The sequence below is a fragment of the Monodon monoceros genome, unplaced genomic scaffold (assembly GCF_005190385.1).
Source record: "Monodon monoceros isolate NGI ecotype Baffin Bay Population unplaced genomic scaffold, NGI_Narwhal_1 Super_Scaffold_19, whole genome shotgun sequence".
Lineage (NCBI taxonomy): Eukaryota > Metazoa > Chordata > Mammalia > Artiodactyla > Monodontidae > Monodon > Monodon monoceros.
The window spans coordinates 34,860,962-34,878,081 of record NW_021703775.1 but is presented as its reverse complement, the minus strand read 5'-3'; the positions used below and the strand labels follow the sequence as shown (position 1 = coordinate 34,878,081).

The window sequence follows — 17,120 nt, the reverse complement described above, 5'->3', positions numbered from 1 at the left end:
GGCCAACAAGTATAGGAAAAATGCTCAATGCCACTAATCATCAGGGAAATGCAAATCAAAACCACAAAAAGATATCACTTCACACCTGTCAGGTTGCTATTATCAAAAAACAAAAGATGACAAAGTATTGGCGAGGAGTTGGAGAAACTGGAACCTCTGCCCACTGTTGGTGGGAACGTAAAATGGTGCAGCAAAACTACCATATGATCCAGCAATCCCATTTCTGGGTATTTAACCAAAAGAATTGAAATCAGAATCTTGAAGAGATATTAGCACTCCCTGTTCACTGCAGCACTATTCACAAGAGTCAGGAAGTGGAACAAACTGTATGTCTGACAGATAAATGGATAAAGTAAATAAATAAACACACACACACATACACATATAGTCTGGAATACTATTCAGCCTTAAAAAAGAAGGAAATTCTGCAATACACAACAACATGGATGAACCTTCAGGACATTATGCTAAATGAAATAAGCGAGTCACAGGAAGACAAATACTGCATGAATCTACTTATATGAAGGAATAGCACTGCTTCCTGAATGTGAATTTCTCTGCTTGCAGGACCAGAAATGATTACAAGTTTCTGTAGCAGTGGACGTGTTGCTACCTTCCAGGCAGCTGCCTGGATCTTGTAACTGATCATGTTCCCCTATTGAATAACCTACTAAACACCTTGGCACTAAATCGATTTGTGACTCACCTTTAGCAAGTTTACAGGCCTTCATTAAATCTACTTGTGTACTCATGCCAATGCTGATTCTATCTTACTTTGTTATAATACCAAATTCTTTTACTTTTGTTCTTCCCAAAATTTTTACTATTGATGTTTAACGTTCTTAATTATAATTTTTATAAGCCACCTTAAATCATTTTTGAAAAATTGTTTAAAATTGATTTAAAAAATCATTAAGGGTGGGGGGCAGACAGTAAAATGTAGCACCTGTGTACACAGGTATGGAGCAAGACTTCCGAGGTTCAAATTTTGACTCCTCTAGTGACGAGCCATGTGGACCTTGGGCAAGTTACTAGACACTGCTGTGTCTGGTTTCTATTGTAAATGGAGACATACAGATATAGAAAACAAACTTATGGTTACCAGGGGGTAAGGTGGGGGAGGGACAAACTGGGATATTGGGATTGACATATACACACTACTACATACAAAACAGATAATAAGTACCTACTGTAGAGCACAGGGAACTCTACTCAATACTTTGTAATGACCTATATGGGGAAAGAAGCTAAAAAGAGTGGAGATACATACATATATATATATATATATATATATATATATATATACACACACACACACATATATACACACACACATATATATATACATATATATATTTAACTGATTCACTTTGCTGTACAGCAGAAACTAACACAGCATCGTAAATCAACTATAGTCCAATAAAAATTAAAAAATAAATAAAATGGAGATAATAGTTCCTCTCTCAAAGGGTTGTTTTGAGTTTTAAATAAAATCAGTAATACACTTAGAATGATGCATTTAAAACAGTGCTTGGCACATAGCAAACGCTCAAATGTTAGCTGTGAGGAATTTTTATGCTGTAGTTTAGCATACATAGCTGGGTTTACAATCTAATGTCAGTCTAAACAAACCAGTATTCCCATCATATCATGCAACAGAATGTTTGGACATGATATTTTACAATGAATACTAGAAGAACTCTTTTGATCTTCTTTACTGCATTTTCTGCTGACAATATTATCAAAGACAGGCATATTTCCTTAAGGGAAGCTGGATATTAAAATCTGGACTTATAAAATAGGTTCAAGAGTTCTTTGTTTTCCGTTAACATTTAAATATTAAAATTAAAACAAACACAACTGTGCTCTGCCACTGCCAGAAAGGATTTGAAGCAACAAAATATTAAGCTTCAATATAACTGAGAATTTTTTTAAAAGCAAGAGCTAAGGAAAAAGGTGTATATGAGCGAGATGGGAGAAAAACTGTATCAGAACAAGTTGGCTAAAGGAAGTTACTGTAGTTGAAAACAGAACTTCATTTCCTCAGAGGGCAGCCAAAGCAAAGGGAGAAACATGAGAAGTATCCTGACTCTCTATTTCAATGAAAGGAAGCTGGCCCTTAATCAGGAGGAATACTTTTTTGTTTCTAAGCTAGCATAGGATACATGGGGAACACTGATGATAATAATTAAGAACTTTGACAGTAGTCAAAGAAAAGAAAAAAAGCAGAGACAGTTTTCGGTAAATACCTCGTCTAAGAGGAGTCTCAATCTAAGTTCCAGAGTCAGTACACCCTCCTCCACAAACTGTTCTCTACTTCACTAAATGACAATTCGATCCTTCTAGTTAGTTATTCAGGCTAATAACCAAGTCATCCTTGACTCCTCTTCGTTCTTTCACACCCCATATCTGATCTGCCGCAAATATCATCAACTCTGCCTTCAAAGCATACCCAGATTCTGGTTACTTTTCAAACCAGCTCCACTGCCCCCACGCTTTGACCTAAGTCGCCATCATTTTCCTCCAGGATTACTGCAACAGTCTCCTAACTGGTCTCCCTGCTCCACTTCAGCCTATTTGGATCCTATTAAAATCGAAGTCTGAGCACATCATTCCCCTGTTCAAAATCCTCCTATGGCCCCCCACTCATTCAGAATAAAAGCCAAAAGTCTCAGGAGACTCTCTGAGATCTAGTTCCACCCCCATGCCCCACTTCTTCTGTCTCTTTACCTCTTTGACCTAACCTGCTCCTCCTCTGGCTTCACACCACATGGCCACACTGGCCTCTTGGCTGTTACAGAAATGTTCCAAGCGTCAGGACCCTTGCAATTGGTGTTCCCTCTGCCTAAATGCTCTTCTCCTAAGTAGCCACTCCCTTCAGATCTTTACTCAAATACCACCTTTCCAGCGGGGCTTTCTGTTGCTCTATTTAATACTGCAAACACTCCGCACACCCACACACATCACACGTGATGTTCTGTATCTCCTTTTTCTGCTTTATCGGTCCCTCAGAACTGCTCACTATCTATCATACTATATGTCTTTTCATTTTCATGTTCATTTCCATCTTCCCCACTAGAATGTAACCCCATGAAGGCAGGGTTTTGTTTTGTTTTGTTTTGTTTCCTGCTACATCACCCAGTGTTAGAACAGGGCTTGTCTGCACAGTGGATATTCAAATATCCGTTGTAAGAATGTGTGGGTAAAATTCTGAGGGCATGGCCTTAGAGTATACTTATATAGGAGTAATTCTGAAAGTGGGAGTGGGAGATAGAGTAATACAGTTCAGTTATGTAGTATTTTGGTGATCTGATTTGCTACATGGTTAATGCTTAGAACACAAAAACCAAAGAATGGATCACAGATCTTTCAGCCAGTGGTCTATAAAGTGGGGTAGCATAAGATGATCGCTTAGGATGAGGGGTCAACATGTTGGAATTATATTTTTTTTTATAAAGTTAAAGAAATAATGGATGGACTTTCACTGGTGCCCTCACTCAGTCTATGTGTCAGAAGGTCACACATCACACATGGTTCTTGGGGCACTCTTCTGAAGGAAGACTGGAGTGGGAGTACTCATGTTAGATGTAATTATATATTTACATGATTATTTATTCCTATCCTGTTTCACACGTACTAGAAGATTTTTATATCATGAAAGTAAGCAAACACAGCTTCGAGAAGATAACGTGATGAAAGACTCCTCTTTCTAGATATCTACCCTGTCTTGCTTCATGACCCTAACATTTTAGTTGAAGGGAAATTTAATTCACTGTACAAAGTAAGGAACATTTAGATATTAAGATCACTTTGATAAAAGAATTGAGCCATAAAGATTGTCTTTCTTGAGAGTGCATTTAGGAGACCTAAATACAACTTTTTCTCTTTGGTCAGAATACTGACATTCCCTTAATACAACTGAATAAGTAAAATTATTCTGTTAGGCATTGGCAAAATGACAGAACTAATAATTAAAATGCTTGAACAGAAAAAGTATGACTAAAGATTTAAATTACCTTAGTTTTCAAAACTTAAATTTGATAGAAAGTGAACCAGATTTTTCTTACTTGGTAGGAGGAAATTCAGGCACCTTGGGAAGAACATGAACCTTTTATGATCACTGAGGCACTATTAAACGGTCTAGTACGCAACTTGCTACAAGCCATCTCTCCAGCAGGGCTTGACTTAGAGAAAGGCCTCAATTATTCAACCACTAAAGAAGTTCCTCTATTGATAAGTAAGAGATGCTTTCCCAAGAGAACCAGAGATTTAAAGTGTTACATTAAATGCAAACTCCTCATCTATTTCAAGTGAATATTTTTGGAGTGTGGACTAGATTTGTCCACAAGTTTTCACTTCTGGTTTCCCATTCTCAGTTATGCAAAAATGAACTCACAAAGGCAAATTCAAATATCTATTTTGAAAAGTATTTACTCAGTTTGAATAAATTAATTGCAAATAAAAATCAGCTACAATATATAGCCTGAATAGAAATGACTAGAACAAATACAACACAGGACTTGATTTCCTTGCATTAGTCACAAAGCATGTGACAATCTAGAAAACTTCAAAATCAATTATATTTCTTTGAAAAAGGAGTAACAGCAGTTACTGATACATCACAACTAGTCAACTTATAATACAAAGTTTCCTGACATGCATTTCCTGAGTGAACTCAAATGATTTTTTAAAACAAGGAAATTTTGACAAGTTGAAGTAAAGTAAAATAGTTCATGGCTTCTAAGCAACAGGTTTTGTTTTTTAAAAACCAAAAGAAAATTCAGAACAGCACTGTAATAGGATAAATTAAAGCTGTGCTACCACATACAAAATTTTGCTAGTCAATTAAGTATAATACAACTTTTCGAACTAAAGGAAAACAAAAGATTAAAAAAATGATTCTGTCTAATCTAAAAGTGTACTGATTTCTACAAGTGTCACAAAGAGTTTGATGTAGTGCAACTGTCTATACTTTCCTTGTGGTGTGTTAAAAAAAAGGGGGGGGTAGGGGAGGGGAGAAGAAATGTTTTCTTGCTTCTGAAAGCAAAGAACTTACTGGAATTAGAGAATAAACTGACCATGCAAGTATGTCCCTCCATTTGGCTGTCACTGGTGCTCATTTGCCAACCAAGCATCTCCTTGAGTCACACTGTGGCAACTGTCCTTTTAGGATTCAAGCCCACAGTTAAGGCTGGTCTGTTAGATTAAAAAAAAAGAGCACTGTTGTCATTCAACCCTTTATATCTCTCTAAATTTCTTACCTGAATAAGTCCAAATACAAGACAGTTAATTAAGCATTTCTTTTTCTAAAAGCAAATCAAGTCACTCTCCTTTCTTGTTATTTATGCTTTTTCTCATGGGAATGATTTTTTTTCTAGAAACAGTGAACAGATGAACCACAGTTTATGTCTAAAAAATAAACTTGCCAAATGTTGCTGATACTAAAAACAGATTAGTTATCATGGGAGAAAAACAGATAATCTAGATTAAATTGCATATTCAAAGGAGCATGTGAAATGTTTCTTAGCATTAAGTTTTTGTTATAGTACTACACTTGGGAGAAACATTAAGGAAAAAAAATGTTTCCCGATTATCTTCAATGTGGTTAAAAACAAACACCTCTTACCTAATGGTAATTAATATGAATTTTGTTTTACAAAGTATTCTAGTTTACCAAATTTCATATTTAGATGGGGGTGGGGAGAGAGGCTCTCTTGTCCTTCTTCCTAACTTTGCAAATCCTTGAGCTATGCTTGCTAAACTACCATTCACACCAAGAGTGTGAGACCATCGTTACCATGCTACTCTACCAAGAACATTCTAAGATATTTTCTATAATAAAGATAAATAGAAAAAAAGTTAATATACATGTTGCTGTATTTTACAATGTTTGCAACAAACTGTAAACTAACATAGTTTGAACCAACAGTACCCTCAGTTATACAAAACAATTTTTCAACACTGAGGATGGGTGATTCAAAACACTAAAATGAAGGCATCAAATTAGACTATGTCTTTTTCTCCTCAAAATATATTTTCAAAACTCAGAATTCAGAAGTCTGGTACTTTTGGAAATTCCTTTGAGTTTCCCAGATTTTTGCTCAGAAATTGCTACTATTTATTATAAATGTTTAAAAAAATTCTTCATCTTAATGCAAATGACCAGAGCAGAAAAACTGTGATGTGGACAACAGGTTGGAAAACCCAAATCACTTAGCTTATAAATGTATAATGTAGTCCTGGAGGACAATGGTCTGTTAGTCTAGAGGTCCTTGGAAAATAAGTCTGATGTAGCCTTGTTCACCAGCCAACTGATGTGCACAAAAGGGACAGGCTGCATGAAAAGTATGAGTACCATGAGGAAGCGGGATCTGGGACCAGTAGGCAGTTGTCTTTTCTGAACACACATGCCCACACGGGCTAAACGCATGGGTTGGAGGGCCGGCGTCCACATAAAATCCAGCTTCACATCCAAGCCACAGAGGGACATAGGGACCAACAGACCTACACATAGGACATTCACGATCTTTTCCATCACGTTCTTCTTTGTTTCCCCAGTTATGATAGCCATGCACATGGCCGCAGTTCAGATACACCCATGGTTGCTTTTCATCAACAACATCTTTCCTCTTCATACTAGGAAATGCTAGTGTGTTGAACCCTACAGGGCACTGAGGTCGTGCTGCATTGATTTCCTGTCTTAAAGCTTCTAAATGCTTCACGGTAGGAGTGTGGGAAAGGCCTTCTGCAGTACGCCACAGCAATGTTGCACCACAGAGGTCAATTAATGAGCCATCTTGTAACTGATTGGTTTCAATTTCCACCTAGAGGAAAAAAGAATCAAAAAAAACACATTGACCACTGAGTTTTGGATTTTTACCTAAGAGTTTTGGTCTTACGTGCTCCTTACTCAAGAATCAAGATTTCCTCTGGTTGTTTATTTAAGAAACTCAAATGGTAGTCATGAAAAATATGGGTTTGAAAATCAAGGATAAAATATTGAGCAGTAACTTATCTCTTTTCAGCTTTATAGTAAAGACAATTTATGATTAAAACATCTGGCTAATCAGTAAGTTTAGTATTTCCAATTTGCTAAATATGTTGGTCAAAGATATATAGATACAAGTAGAAAATACACAGAGTGCTGTTTAAATTGGGAAAGCTTAGGTTTTAAAATATATTAATATAAAAGAAGAATAAATTTTTAGAGTGTTCTAATTGAAACATTAAGATATTATCCTCCTGGTATAGTATTTGGTTGTCAGCACTTGATAGCCATACTTGGTACTCTGTGTCAGTAAAAGATTAAATAGTTTTTGGGAATATGTAATGCACTCAGTCCAACTCACCCTATGAGTTTATTGTTGTTAAAAAAGAAGCTACATCTCAGTACTTACCATTTTCCCTCTCTGCTGAGCTGATCTGGTTTCACGCAGGCTGAATACATTTCCACACACCGATATTTCTCTCCATATTCCAGGCTTGGAGTCTTCTGTGAACCCATTGCGTGGATGCATAACAAGAACACCATTGGTGGTCAAGCCATCCATCTGTCCATCTGATGTCTTCCATTTGGCAGCCTTCTCCTAGTAGGAAAAATAGTGATCTTCTGTTTATTTATAACTGGGAAATAGAAGTGGTTATAAAATGCAACATTTAGAAAAAAAGCTTTTTACCCCAAGAAAGATGTTTTTTGATGAGTCAAATCCTGCAGCATAAATCCGTGCTGTAAATGGGGGATTCCGTTCACATATAATTCTACAGGCAAATCTTGATATGGTGCTTTGCACTGACTGTGTATCAGAATTACTTTGACTTCCAGGAACTGTGTCAGTTACTACAAAGTCAATGGGACTTTCAGTCGACCGACCAATCTAAGGGAAAAACAAATATCTATAAACCTATTCAAAGGAACACAATGGAAAATCCACTCAAGAAAGGCACAAACAGTAAGGTGAAATCATTAAGCCTCTGAAATTTCTAATGCTCAAACTTATCATACTTAACTCTGGGGCATCTATACCCTTGAAAACCAATCTGTCACATTCCCTCTGATGTAGTAATCACTTAGAGCAATAAAATTAAGTAGGAACTTACAATCCAGAATATATGAAACCTCAGGGAATGAAAAGTTTAGGATGGCTGAGATTTCTGGGTGGCTGCAGATTTTAATTTTAACCTCTTTGGACAGAAATATGTCTACCATGTATTACTCTAGTTTCCTTAACAGAATATAATGAACATAAAAGTAAATCTTTTATGATGACTCCAGGACATTATACTATGAATACCTTTATATTAAGCTGAGCTGCCCTGATGTCTTCAGGTGCTATAAAGGTGTAGAGGAACGCTGATCCTTATGTTAAAGGCTTACAAAGCCGTGCTTTGAGGTCTTATGTATACTTTACAGGATTCTTGTGTCTTTTCTGTCAGGTTGTCAGCTATCATTTCTTGCTGTTGGGCATATTTGTCTCTAGCAGCATACCCCTCCTCTAACTAGTTACTCTAATTCTGCCATGCCTTGAGAAATCAAATAACCAAACTTCAAAGAATAGTATTTCAAAAGGTTCTTAGTGATGGCCTAAGGGATTCTCCAGGGAGCAGGGAAAAGTGCATGGACTTTGTGGCATTTATCTTATATGCCTAGATGTCCTTTTTGTTTTCTTCCTCATTCTTGGTCATGTTTCAGAGAGACAAGGTTCTTAGAACAAAGTTCTGCTGGGTGAGGTGTCAGTGAACTAAACATCTTCAAAGGTCTAGCAAGTATAAATTAATTTCATTTTGGAAGATGAATGTTGAAAAGAAAAAAGGAAATCAGTGGAAGAAATGACAGAAGTGACAAATGTCACAGAGTTTTAAAGTAAACATTTAGAAATCAGTTCATTAATGTATTTGTTATAAAGTAGTATCATAAAAATTAAAGAATACCGTTACTAAGAAAAAATATTGACCCTTTACAAAGATGACGACTCTTAAGTCATTCTTTGCATAGTTGAGCTTTAAGAATTCCTTATATCAGCACACTTTTAGATAAAATTCTTCAGTGTTTTTATCCTGCCACGAAGTACAAAGTCTTTATTTAGTTTGGATAGTGTTAGGGGGAAATTTTTTGGTTAAAAAATGTAACATTGGATGTCCCTTTATTTTTAAGAATATGATATCCAAAGAAAATGGTCTCAGACCTTTGGAACTAAAAATATTTCTACTGTTCTAAAAAATTCAGCATTCCATTAAAAGGATGTGGGGGATAGTGACTTTAAAGAAATACTTTGTTACTGACTACAGCAAAGACATCTCCAGGCCTTTTCATATTCATTTAATTCTTTAAAATAAAGAAAAACTGAAATGTCATTGGAACTACAATTATAAGAACAACATTATTAGGTACTTTATGTCCCATTTGTTTCAAAAAAGCCCAAGGCCTTACAAAACCAATATTAAGGGAGAAGATATCATGAATTTTGCTTATGTCTTTGGGTTTAGCTTTTCTATCATCTATCAATTTATAAAACCATCAGCACTGGATTGGTACAAAGAATGAGAGAAATAAAAACTGTTATTGCCAATAGCTTTGACCAAATATGTGTTGAGAAGCAAGTTTGACTCCACATATATGATGTGAACAGTTAGAAACTGCCTGTAGTTTCAGTTGCCTAGAGAGGAAGGAGACAAGTAATAGCAAAAAAGAAATCATAAATGTGTACAAAATATCTCTTGGCTCCTTTTTTTAGATAATAATAGCTAATAATTGTTATAGCTACTAATAGTACCAGTTAAGTGTTTACCAGGTACCCGGCACAGTTCTGAGGACTTCATAGGTATTAACACATTTAAGCCTCCTAATAGTCACCTGAGGGAAGTTCTATTATCTGCACTTTATACGAGGAAACTGTGGCAGAGAGTAACTAAGTAATGTTTACCAGGAATTCTGATTTCAGAGCCCATCTTTTAACCATGCTACATGGACTTGTACATATGGGGTTTAGAAATCAATATGTGTTTTAATGAAATGCATTCAAATATGACAATCCTTAATCAGACCACAGCACAAGTCACTTACAACAGGTTTTTAACTTAAAAAAAAAAAAATGTAGATGTTACAATACCTGAAACATATCAGTGTTGCTGTCATGAGTATATTCTACCACCACCGTCTGGGCCCGAGACAAGGTGTATGATATGCTATGCTGGTCCTTGTTGCTTATTGCCTAAGGAAGGAAAGATCAATAGCAAAAATTAGCAGGTAGGTCAATCAAAATAGATAATCTTTTCATAAAAAAAGAAAGGTCATCTATTTATTATGTGTGTAACATATTTTCCCCCTGAAATTTAGGGTAGAGATTAATAACTCTTGCGTAACCTTGGCTGTGACAGTGGTTTAGGTTAAGTGGGATGCGGAAGAATTCAGGCAGACCTCATTTCATTATGCTTCACAGATTTTGCGTGTTTTTTTTTTTTTAAACAAACTGAAGGTTTGTGGCAACTCTGCATTGTCAGATGATGGTTAGCATTTTTTAGCAATAAAGTAGTTTTAAATTAAGGTATATACACTATTTTTTTAGACACAATGCTATTATTGCACACTTAGTAGAATACAGCATAGTGTAAACATAACTTTTATATGCACTGGGAAACCAAAAAAATTTGTTGTGATTTGCTTTATTGTGGTGGTCTAGAACTGAACCCCAAATATATCTGAGGTATGCCTGTACACTGAAGCAATTATAGAGTAAGAACATAAGTTCACTGCATAAAAACATTATACAATCTGAGTCTCCATTATAAGTATTTTAAATTATAAGGTAATCGAAACCAAATCCCAGGTAGAAACTGAAAGCAGTACTCAGTAGTGCTCTGATAAGGAGAAAATACAAAATCTTGCAAGATAAGAGGAATCTTATTTTTAAAGTAACTCAAAGAGGTTTAAAGTTAACAAATAAGCAGAGATAATTGGTTTTCCTAGCCATTCTATGACTTTATAGATGACAAATATTTGCCATATGCTGGGCTAGATACAGAAAAATTCACAGAATGATTAAACATACCAAAGGAAATGGATACAATGCTTATGACTGTACTTCTGACTTATGCCAAACTAAAAACATTGCTAAAAAGAACTTTTCAGTTTTGTTTTCAGGCGTTTTCTATGTATATGAGTTGACGATAATAGCAGAGGGGGAAAAACCTGCACAAAGGAAGTGGAAACAGGTTGCATAAAAGAAAAAACAGAAAGACACAGAAGAATGACTATAGGCAGTAAAGAGGCTAAATGAAAAACCTTTCTTAATTAGAACTTTGACATTATAAAATTTTACTTGGTTTTAATTTGTAGCTAATCTGTCATAGATAAAGCCTTAAACCCATAGTTTTAAGATAATTAAGATCGTGAAATTTTCAAATATACAAAGAGAATAAACAAACACCTGGGTACTAACTACCCAGCTTTATCATTCTTACTAATGCCATTTTTGCTTCTGATTTTTTAAAAGAAATTAAGCTGCAGATATAATGAAGGCTGCTTACATGTCCTTCCCTACTCCCCTCTCTCTGTGAAGGTACTGAACCTCATGAGTGCAGTGTAGGTCACTCCCATGCATGTGCTTAACATGTTTTACTACACATTTATGTGTTCATAAACATTACAAAATGGTTTTAAAGGTTTAAAAACCTATAATTATTTTAACTCAGCATTAAGCAGCTGATTTTTCAATGAAAGAATTGCTCAGTATTTTGGAAGTTAATTCTTTCCTTTTTTTTTTTTTTTTTGCGGTACGCGGGCCTCTCACTGTTGTGGCCTCTCCCGTTGCCGAGCACAGGCTCAGGACGCGCAGGCTCAGTGGCCATGGCTCACGGGCCCAGCCGCCCCGCAGCATGTGGGATCTTCCCGGACTGGGGCACGAACCCGCGTCCCCTGCATCGGCAGGCCGACTCTCAACCACTGCGCCACCAGGGAAGCCCTGGAAGTTAATTCTTAATGGCTAAAGGGATTTAAAAACAAAGGTTTTGTGTACTTTGAGATTGTAAGTCCTGGTTTTTTTCTGTTGCTGTTTGCTTGTTTTTTAAACTATCAGACCTACTCTTAGATTGAGAATAAGAACTACATCAAGTTCTCACTGGACTGGAAGGCAGGGTTTAACCACTCATCCCAGATGACTGCCAGACTAAACAATTAGTTTTCTTCATGACCTCATTACCACATCCCTCCAAAATTGAAAGAGGAAAATGTCAATTTTTGACCCCTAAGATTCTTGTTGCCTAGTAAAGATGAAAAGGAGCCAACAATGAAACATTAGGAGCATGACAGTAAAAATATGTAGAAAAGTACAGAATAGGAAATTACAGAAGTAAGGATCAGAAAGATTTCTGATAGTGGGTCTCAACCAGAGGTAATATTAGCTGTGTAAGGGGAATTTGGAAATACGTAGGTGCATTTTTTGGCTGTCACAATGATTTGAAGGCTTAAATGGCATTTAGTGGCTGGGGACCAAGAATATTAAATATCCTACAACATGTAGGACAGTCCTGCATAAAGAAGAATTGGCACACCCAAAATGTCAAGAGCACTTCTGTGGGGAAATACTGGAAAGAAACTCCTCAGATTGGATCAATAAGCCTTTCACTCCACCACCTGCTTATTATTTATCAGCACATCCCTTCTCTGCAAAGGAGCAGAAAGAAACACCTAGAAGAAACTGTCCCTTTTCTACATTCACTGGTTCTTGAACAGTAAAAGAGGAGACTACTCAAGGCATAAGATCTCTTGTTTAGACACCACACTGGATATAAAACAAAGCCAAAAATCCAACTGACTTCAGGGACCAGAGCTGTGACCTAGAGCAAGGCACCGTATGCCAATTTCTCTCTCATTTATTAAACCTACAAAAATATACCTCAGATGTTGTAATATTAATGTACATTCTGGGGCTGCTTAGCTAAAGATATAGATACTTCCAGAAGTCTAAGAGCTCTTTGTAATTTTTATTCACTCACCACAGTATCAAATTCAGTCTGTTATAAAATTGGAAGTAGAGGAATTCACAGGAAATGTAAAGATCTGAAAATTCCCCCTTATTGTCTAGGAAAAGCCCAAGGGTCCTGAAATGGTGGCCCAGCTTCTTGAGATCTTGGTTGGGAAATAAAAAGGGGGTGAAAAGCATTAAATAGGCCAGGAGATTGAGAAGTTATATTATAGACACAATTGGGTATTTGCTTTCATAGCTTTGATTCAATTTAATAATTATTCAGGTCTACTGTGTTCAAGACAGTATGCTAAAAGCCATGAGGATCATAAAACAAAAAATAAATAAAAACAAGAGCATCCATAGGATCTTTAGTTTAAAAAAATCACCCCATCCAAACATGCTTCTAATACCTGAATACAAGTATTATGAACCACATTCCCTGCCCAGCCCAGGCAGGGTCTCTCTGGTAACAGCAGGACGCCCTACTTCTCAGGGGAGTTTCACAATTCCAAATACTACATAAAGCCCTGGCCCCACCCCACCCACACCTTTTTAATAAGAAAAAGGAATTATTTCCTTCTAATTTCCACCCACTGATCCCAGTTTGTTATAAAAAAAAAAAAAAAGTCCTATGCTCTTCCATATGGCAGTTCTTCAGATATTGTATCTCCAAAGTGTCTTCTCCCACCCAAACAAAAGGAAGCTTCTGGTACAGAATGTGAAGGGAATGCTAAAGAATATGAACAGCAAGTACAAGTCTTTCAATTTCTCCAAGTTAATTCATTTAGTTTTTATTTTTTGGGTTTTTTTTTTTTTTTACCTTTGCAGCCTGAGGAGTACAAGCAATATGCACAGTGCTGGGCTTCACCCCATTTGCCTTAGGTCTTTTAAACAAAGCAAACCTACTTTTCCTCCTTCCTCTATCGCCGTTTGGGAGAGACCCATTATACCTGATGGAGGAGAAAAAAGTTTAGGGGATCTCATGTAAGAACCATACCAATTCTAAAACAAATGTTTTACACTGTCTTAGAGGATATCAGTCCCCAATTAATTATGTATTAGCAGATTGTAAGTGTCTGGAATTAACTTCTAGCAATTGCTGATCCTCAGACCAGCTGCCTGAGTGTGAAACAAAATGAGATTCTTTCTGGTGACATTCTAAGTCACAGAGAAGTACCTTTTGGATTACACACAGCTTTGAATTATCTATATTTTCCTTCCCTCTTTTATTCAAGATAATCAAGAGCTGATTAATGGCATATCTGATTTCTTACGACTCATTCTATTTTTTAAAAAGGTGAATGTTTGCATGTGCTAATACAACCTTTAAAAGTACACTATAATCTCCTTTAACTATGAACCAAACACTTTATAAATAGCTGAACTAAGGAATTTTTAGGTTTGTTTAAGTCTCAGCTACCTGCCATGTACACACTCACATTCACATTATGTCAGCAAAACCTGCCTGAGTGTAACTAGGTGGCAGTTAAACATACTTTTGTTGTTCAGACCTTATGACCATTTCTCCATGATAGCATATATATGCCCTAAAGCTAAGCAAGTAAGCAAGGACTGAACTAATAGGAAAAAAGTTCAAAACATTTTGGTGGTACTATGTACTAGGCACTAGTGGGTTCTATTCCACACATCACCTCCCTTAATCCATTCTCATAAAAACTGCGAGACTGGCACCACTAGCCACTGTTACAGGTTAGGAATTAAGTTATCCCTCAGAGGAATTAAGTTATTTCCTGAAGGTCACACAAGTGACACTGGCAAAGCTAGAATTGGAATCCAGGTGTTTGTCACTCTTCTTTCATTCTTTACTGCACCGTTGCAGCATGAACGGTAGCTTAATAATAATCTCTCCTCATGTACTATCCCCTCACCGCCCGACAAAAATCTTTGGTTTGACGGTTTCTTATTTACAGTTGGTTAATCTGGGGGAAAATGAGGCAAAAAATGGGGACACTTTTGAGGGTGGAGGAGAATGTACTTGTAAAATGGCCTATATTAGTGTCTGACAAGGAAGGGAAGGGAGTTTACTCAAAGACTGTCAGATACAGCAATTACACTGAAGCTTTATAAAAATGTCACACACTCTGACTCTACTGGAGAAAACCCCTGCTGGAAGTTCAGAGTGGCGCCGGCAGCTAATGCATGAAGTCTGCTATTCTAGGCTGTGCTGGCCCCAGCCCACCCACTGTGGGCTCTTCACTGCCCGTCACTACTGTCCACCCAGAGCCTGCCTTGTTCCTCTCCTGGACATATGCTCTCTATTCCCACACTGTGTTCCTGCAGCTCAGAGCTCATTTTTTAAAGAGCAACAGCATGAAACTGACAACCTTATGCAGCTTGACTTCTCCTTCTAGAGGGTTGAGAAGAAGCATTATTTGCATTTTAAGATACCAAGTGCCAGGTACAGAGACAACTACTACTGATAAGATTAACTGAGAAACTGCTGGGCTAAAAGCCAGTTTAAACCGTATACTAAATTTTAAATTCTAAGTCTTCAAATAACTCAAATTTCCTGAAGAATTTAACTTTGAAAAGATTTTGGTGGTTAAAAGCTGTTTGTCATTAATACATCAAAACCTATGTGATTTGAAATTGTAATATTGTAGTTACTATATTGTTTATAATCTTTTAAATTGATTTTGGGAAAAAACCTTTTTTTTTTTTTTTTTTTATTTCAAAGGGCTTTAGATGATCTTGTCTAACTGTCATTTTACAGAGGAGTAAACTAAGGCCCAGAATGGTTAACTGACTTGCCTAAGGCCCTACAGCTAGCAGTGTTGGAATAAGCACTGGAATCCAGGATTCCTGGCTTCTAGTCAAGCTCAGTAATGCCATATTATCTCCCCAGTTTTTCTTACTTTCTTATCTGAAACAATGGACACATTCTCATTTAAAGAAGAATTTGCACCAACCTGATTCTAAAACATGTTGTAATGTCTAGAGCCGCTTTTTAGGCAGGAGAGAAACAGTAGGGGGAAAATAAATTTCACAATTTCTAGTTTCTGAGATCTCTAGTAAACAGAGTAACACTGTGTCTCCATTTTGACAGCTGTGGCAAGTTTAGATTGAATAAACTGAAATAATGGAATCATCTATTCCTCAATCACAGATTTTATCTGTGTGAGTTGAATGGATGAGATTACTTTTGAAGTAAACAAGTAGCAAGGTCCTGGCTGCAGAATCATCATATCGTCATGTCTATACAACTCTTTTCTTCAAGTACAGGACTATAAGCACAAAGCAGCAACTACCTCAGAGGGGAAAGGAATAAATAAATACTAACCTACATGAAATCACCTAAGTAGAGAGGGGATTTCTGGTAAAGTCAGCTGAGGCAAGTTTTCTAAAAGGGACAGGAAAGACAAATGGACTGGCTATGTGACTTTAGACAAATACCTCTTTTACTTCATCTTTGTCTTTTCTAGGGGTGAGGGTGAGGCAGAGTTTATGTAGCATTTGAGTACTTATAAAAGATGATATTAAAATGAGAATTAAAAGAGTTTCTTGATTTGGTAATATTATTCTGTAGCTTTAAATACTCTTTGGAAATAGGTAGGATATAAATTCTAAAAAAGGTACTTTTAACCTAGATGTTCAAGTTACCATATATCATTCAATTATATGCTCATCAGATGGAGAAACCTTACCCTAAGACAATGAGTTCACCGTATTTTACTGGTGCTTTGGATGGATGATTTTCTTGATCAGGAGAAAACATGAGCTTGGCTGTTTTTCTCAAATCTCTGTTCACTGGTCAGGAGCCTTGGGACACCTTTTGCATTATTTCCTAGAGGGGAAAAGTTTTCATTAATAATTTGAACAATGAATTTCAGTTTAAATAAAGATGTTCTTTTCTAGCAGTCTTTGTGAGCACAATATTATGTACATAATATATAAAGTATGTGATATTTCCCCAATAATGGTTATATATTTGATATAACCCTTTAAATACATTAAAAATGTAAATTTAGCAACTTCTGGTTCCAGGAAGATGAAGTAGACATTATTTTCCCTACTATTTCTGTTAATTATAACTAAAAACCCTGGACATTATATATAATACATAAGAAGACTCTGAGAAGTAGAGAGAAGGCAGAATAGTTAGGGGCCTCCGGGTCCAAGGAACGACTCAGTGGTGAG

At 36.4% G+C, this 17,120-nt stretch overlaps 1 protein-coding gene across 4 annotated transcripts in view; it reads right to left on the bottom strand.

The window, feature by feature from the left end:
- Positions 1-4,406: 4,406 nt before the first annotated feature.
- Positions 4,407-17,120, bottom strand: part of PELI1 (pellino E3 ubiquitin protein ligase 1) — a 138,187-nt gene continuing 125,473 nt past the window's right edge. For 3 of the 4 annotated variants that reach the window (XM_029231849.1, XM_029231848.1, XM_029231850.1), the window contains 6 exons: positions 16,628-16,767; positions 13,783-13,912; positions 10,107-10,208; positions 7,677-7,874; positions 7,398-7,586; positions 4,416-6,824 (listed from right to left, as the gene is read on the bottom strand). In XM_029231849.1, coding sequence (XP_029087682.1) covers positions 6,258-6,824; positions 7,398-7,586; positions 7,677-7,874; positions 10,107-10,208; positions 13,783-13,912; positions 16,628-16,698 — 1,257 coding nt within the window. In that variant the 5' untranslated portion in view covers positions 16,699-16,767 and the 3' untranslated portion in view covers positions 4,416-6,257. Of the gene's footprint in view, positions 6,825-7,397; positions 7,587-7,676; positions 7,875-10,106; positions 10,209-13,782; positions 13,913-16,627; positions 16,768-17,120 lie in introns of all 4 variants that reach the window. The other variant, XM_029231851.1, reaches the window with a different exon arrangement.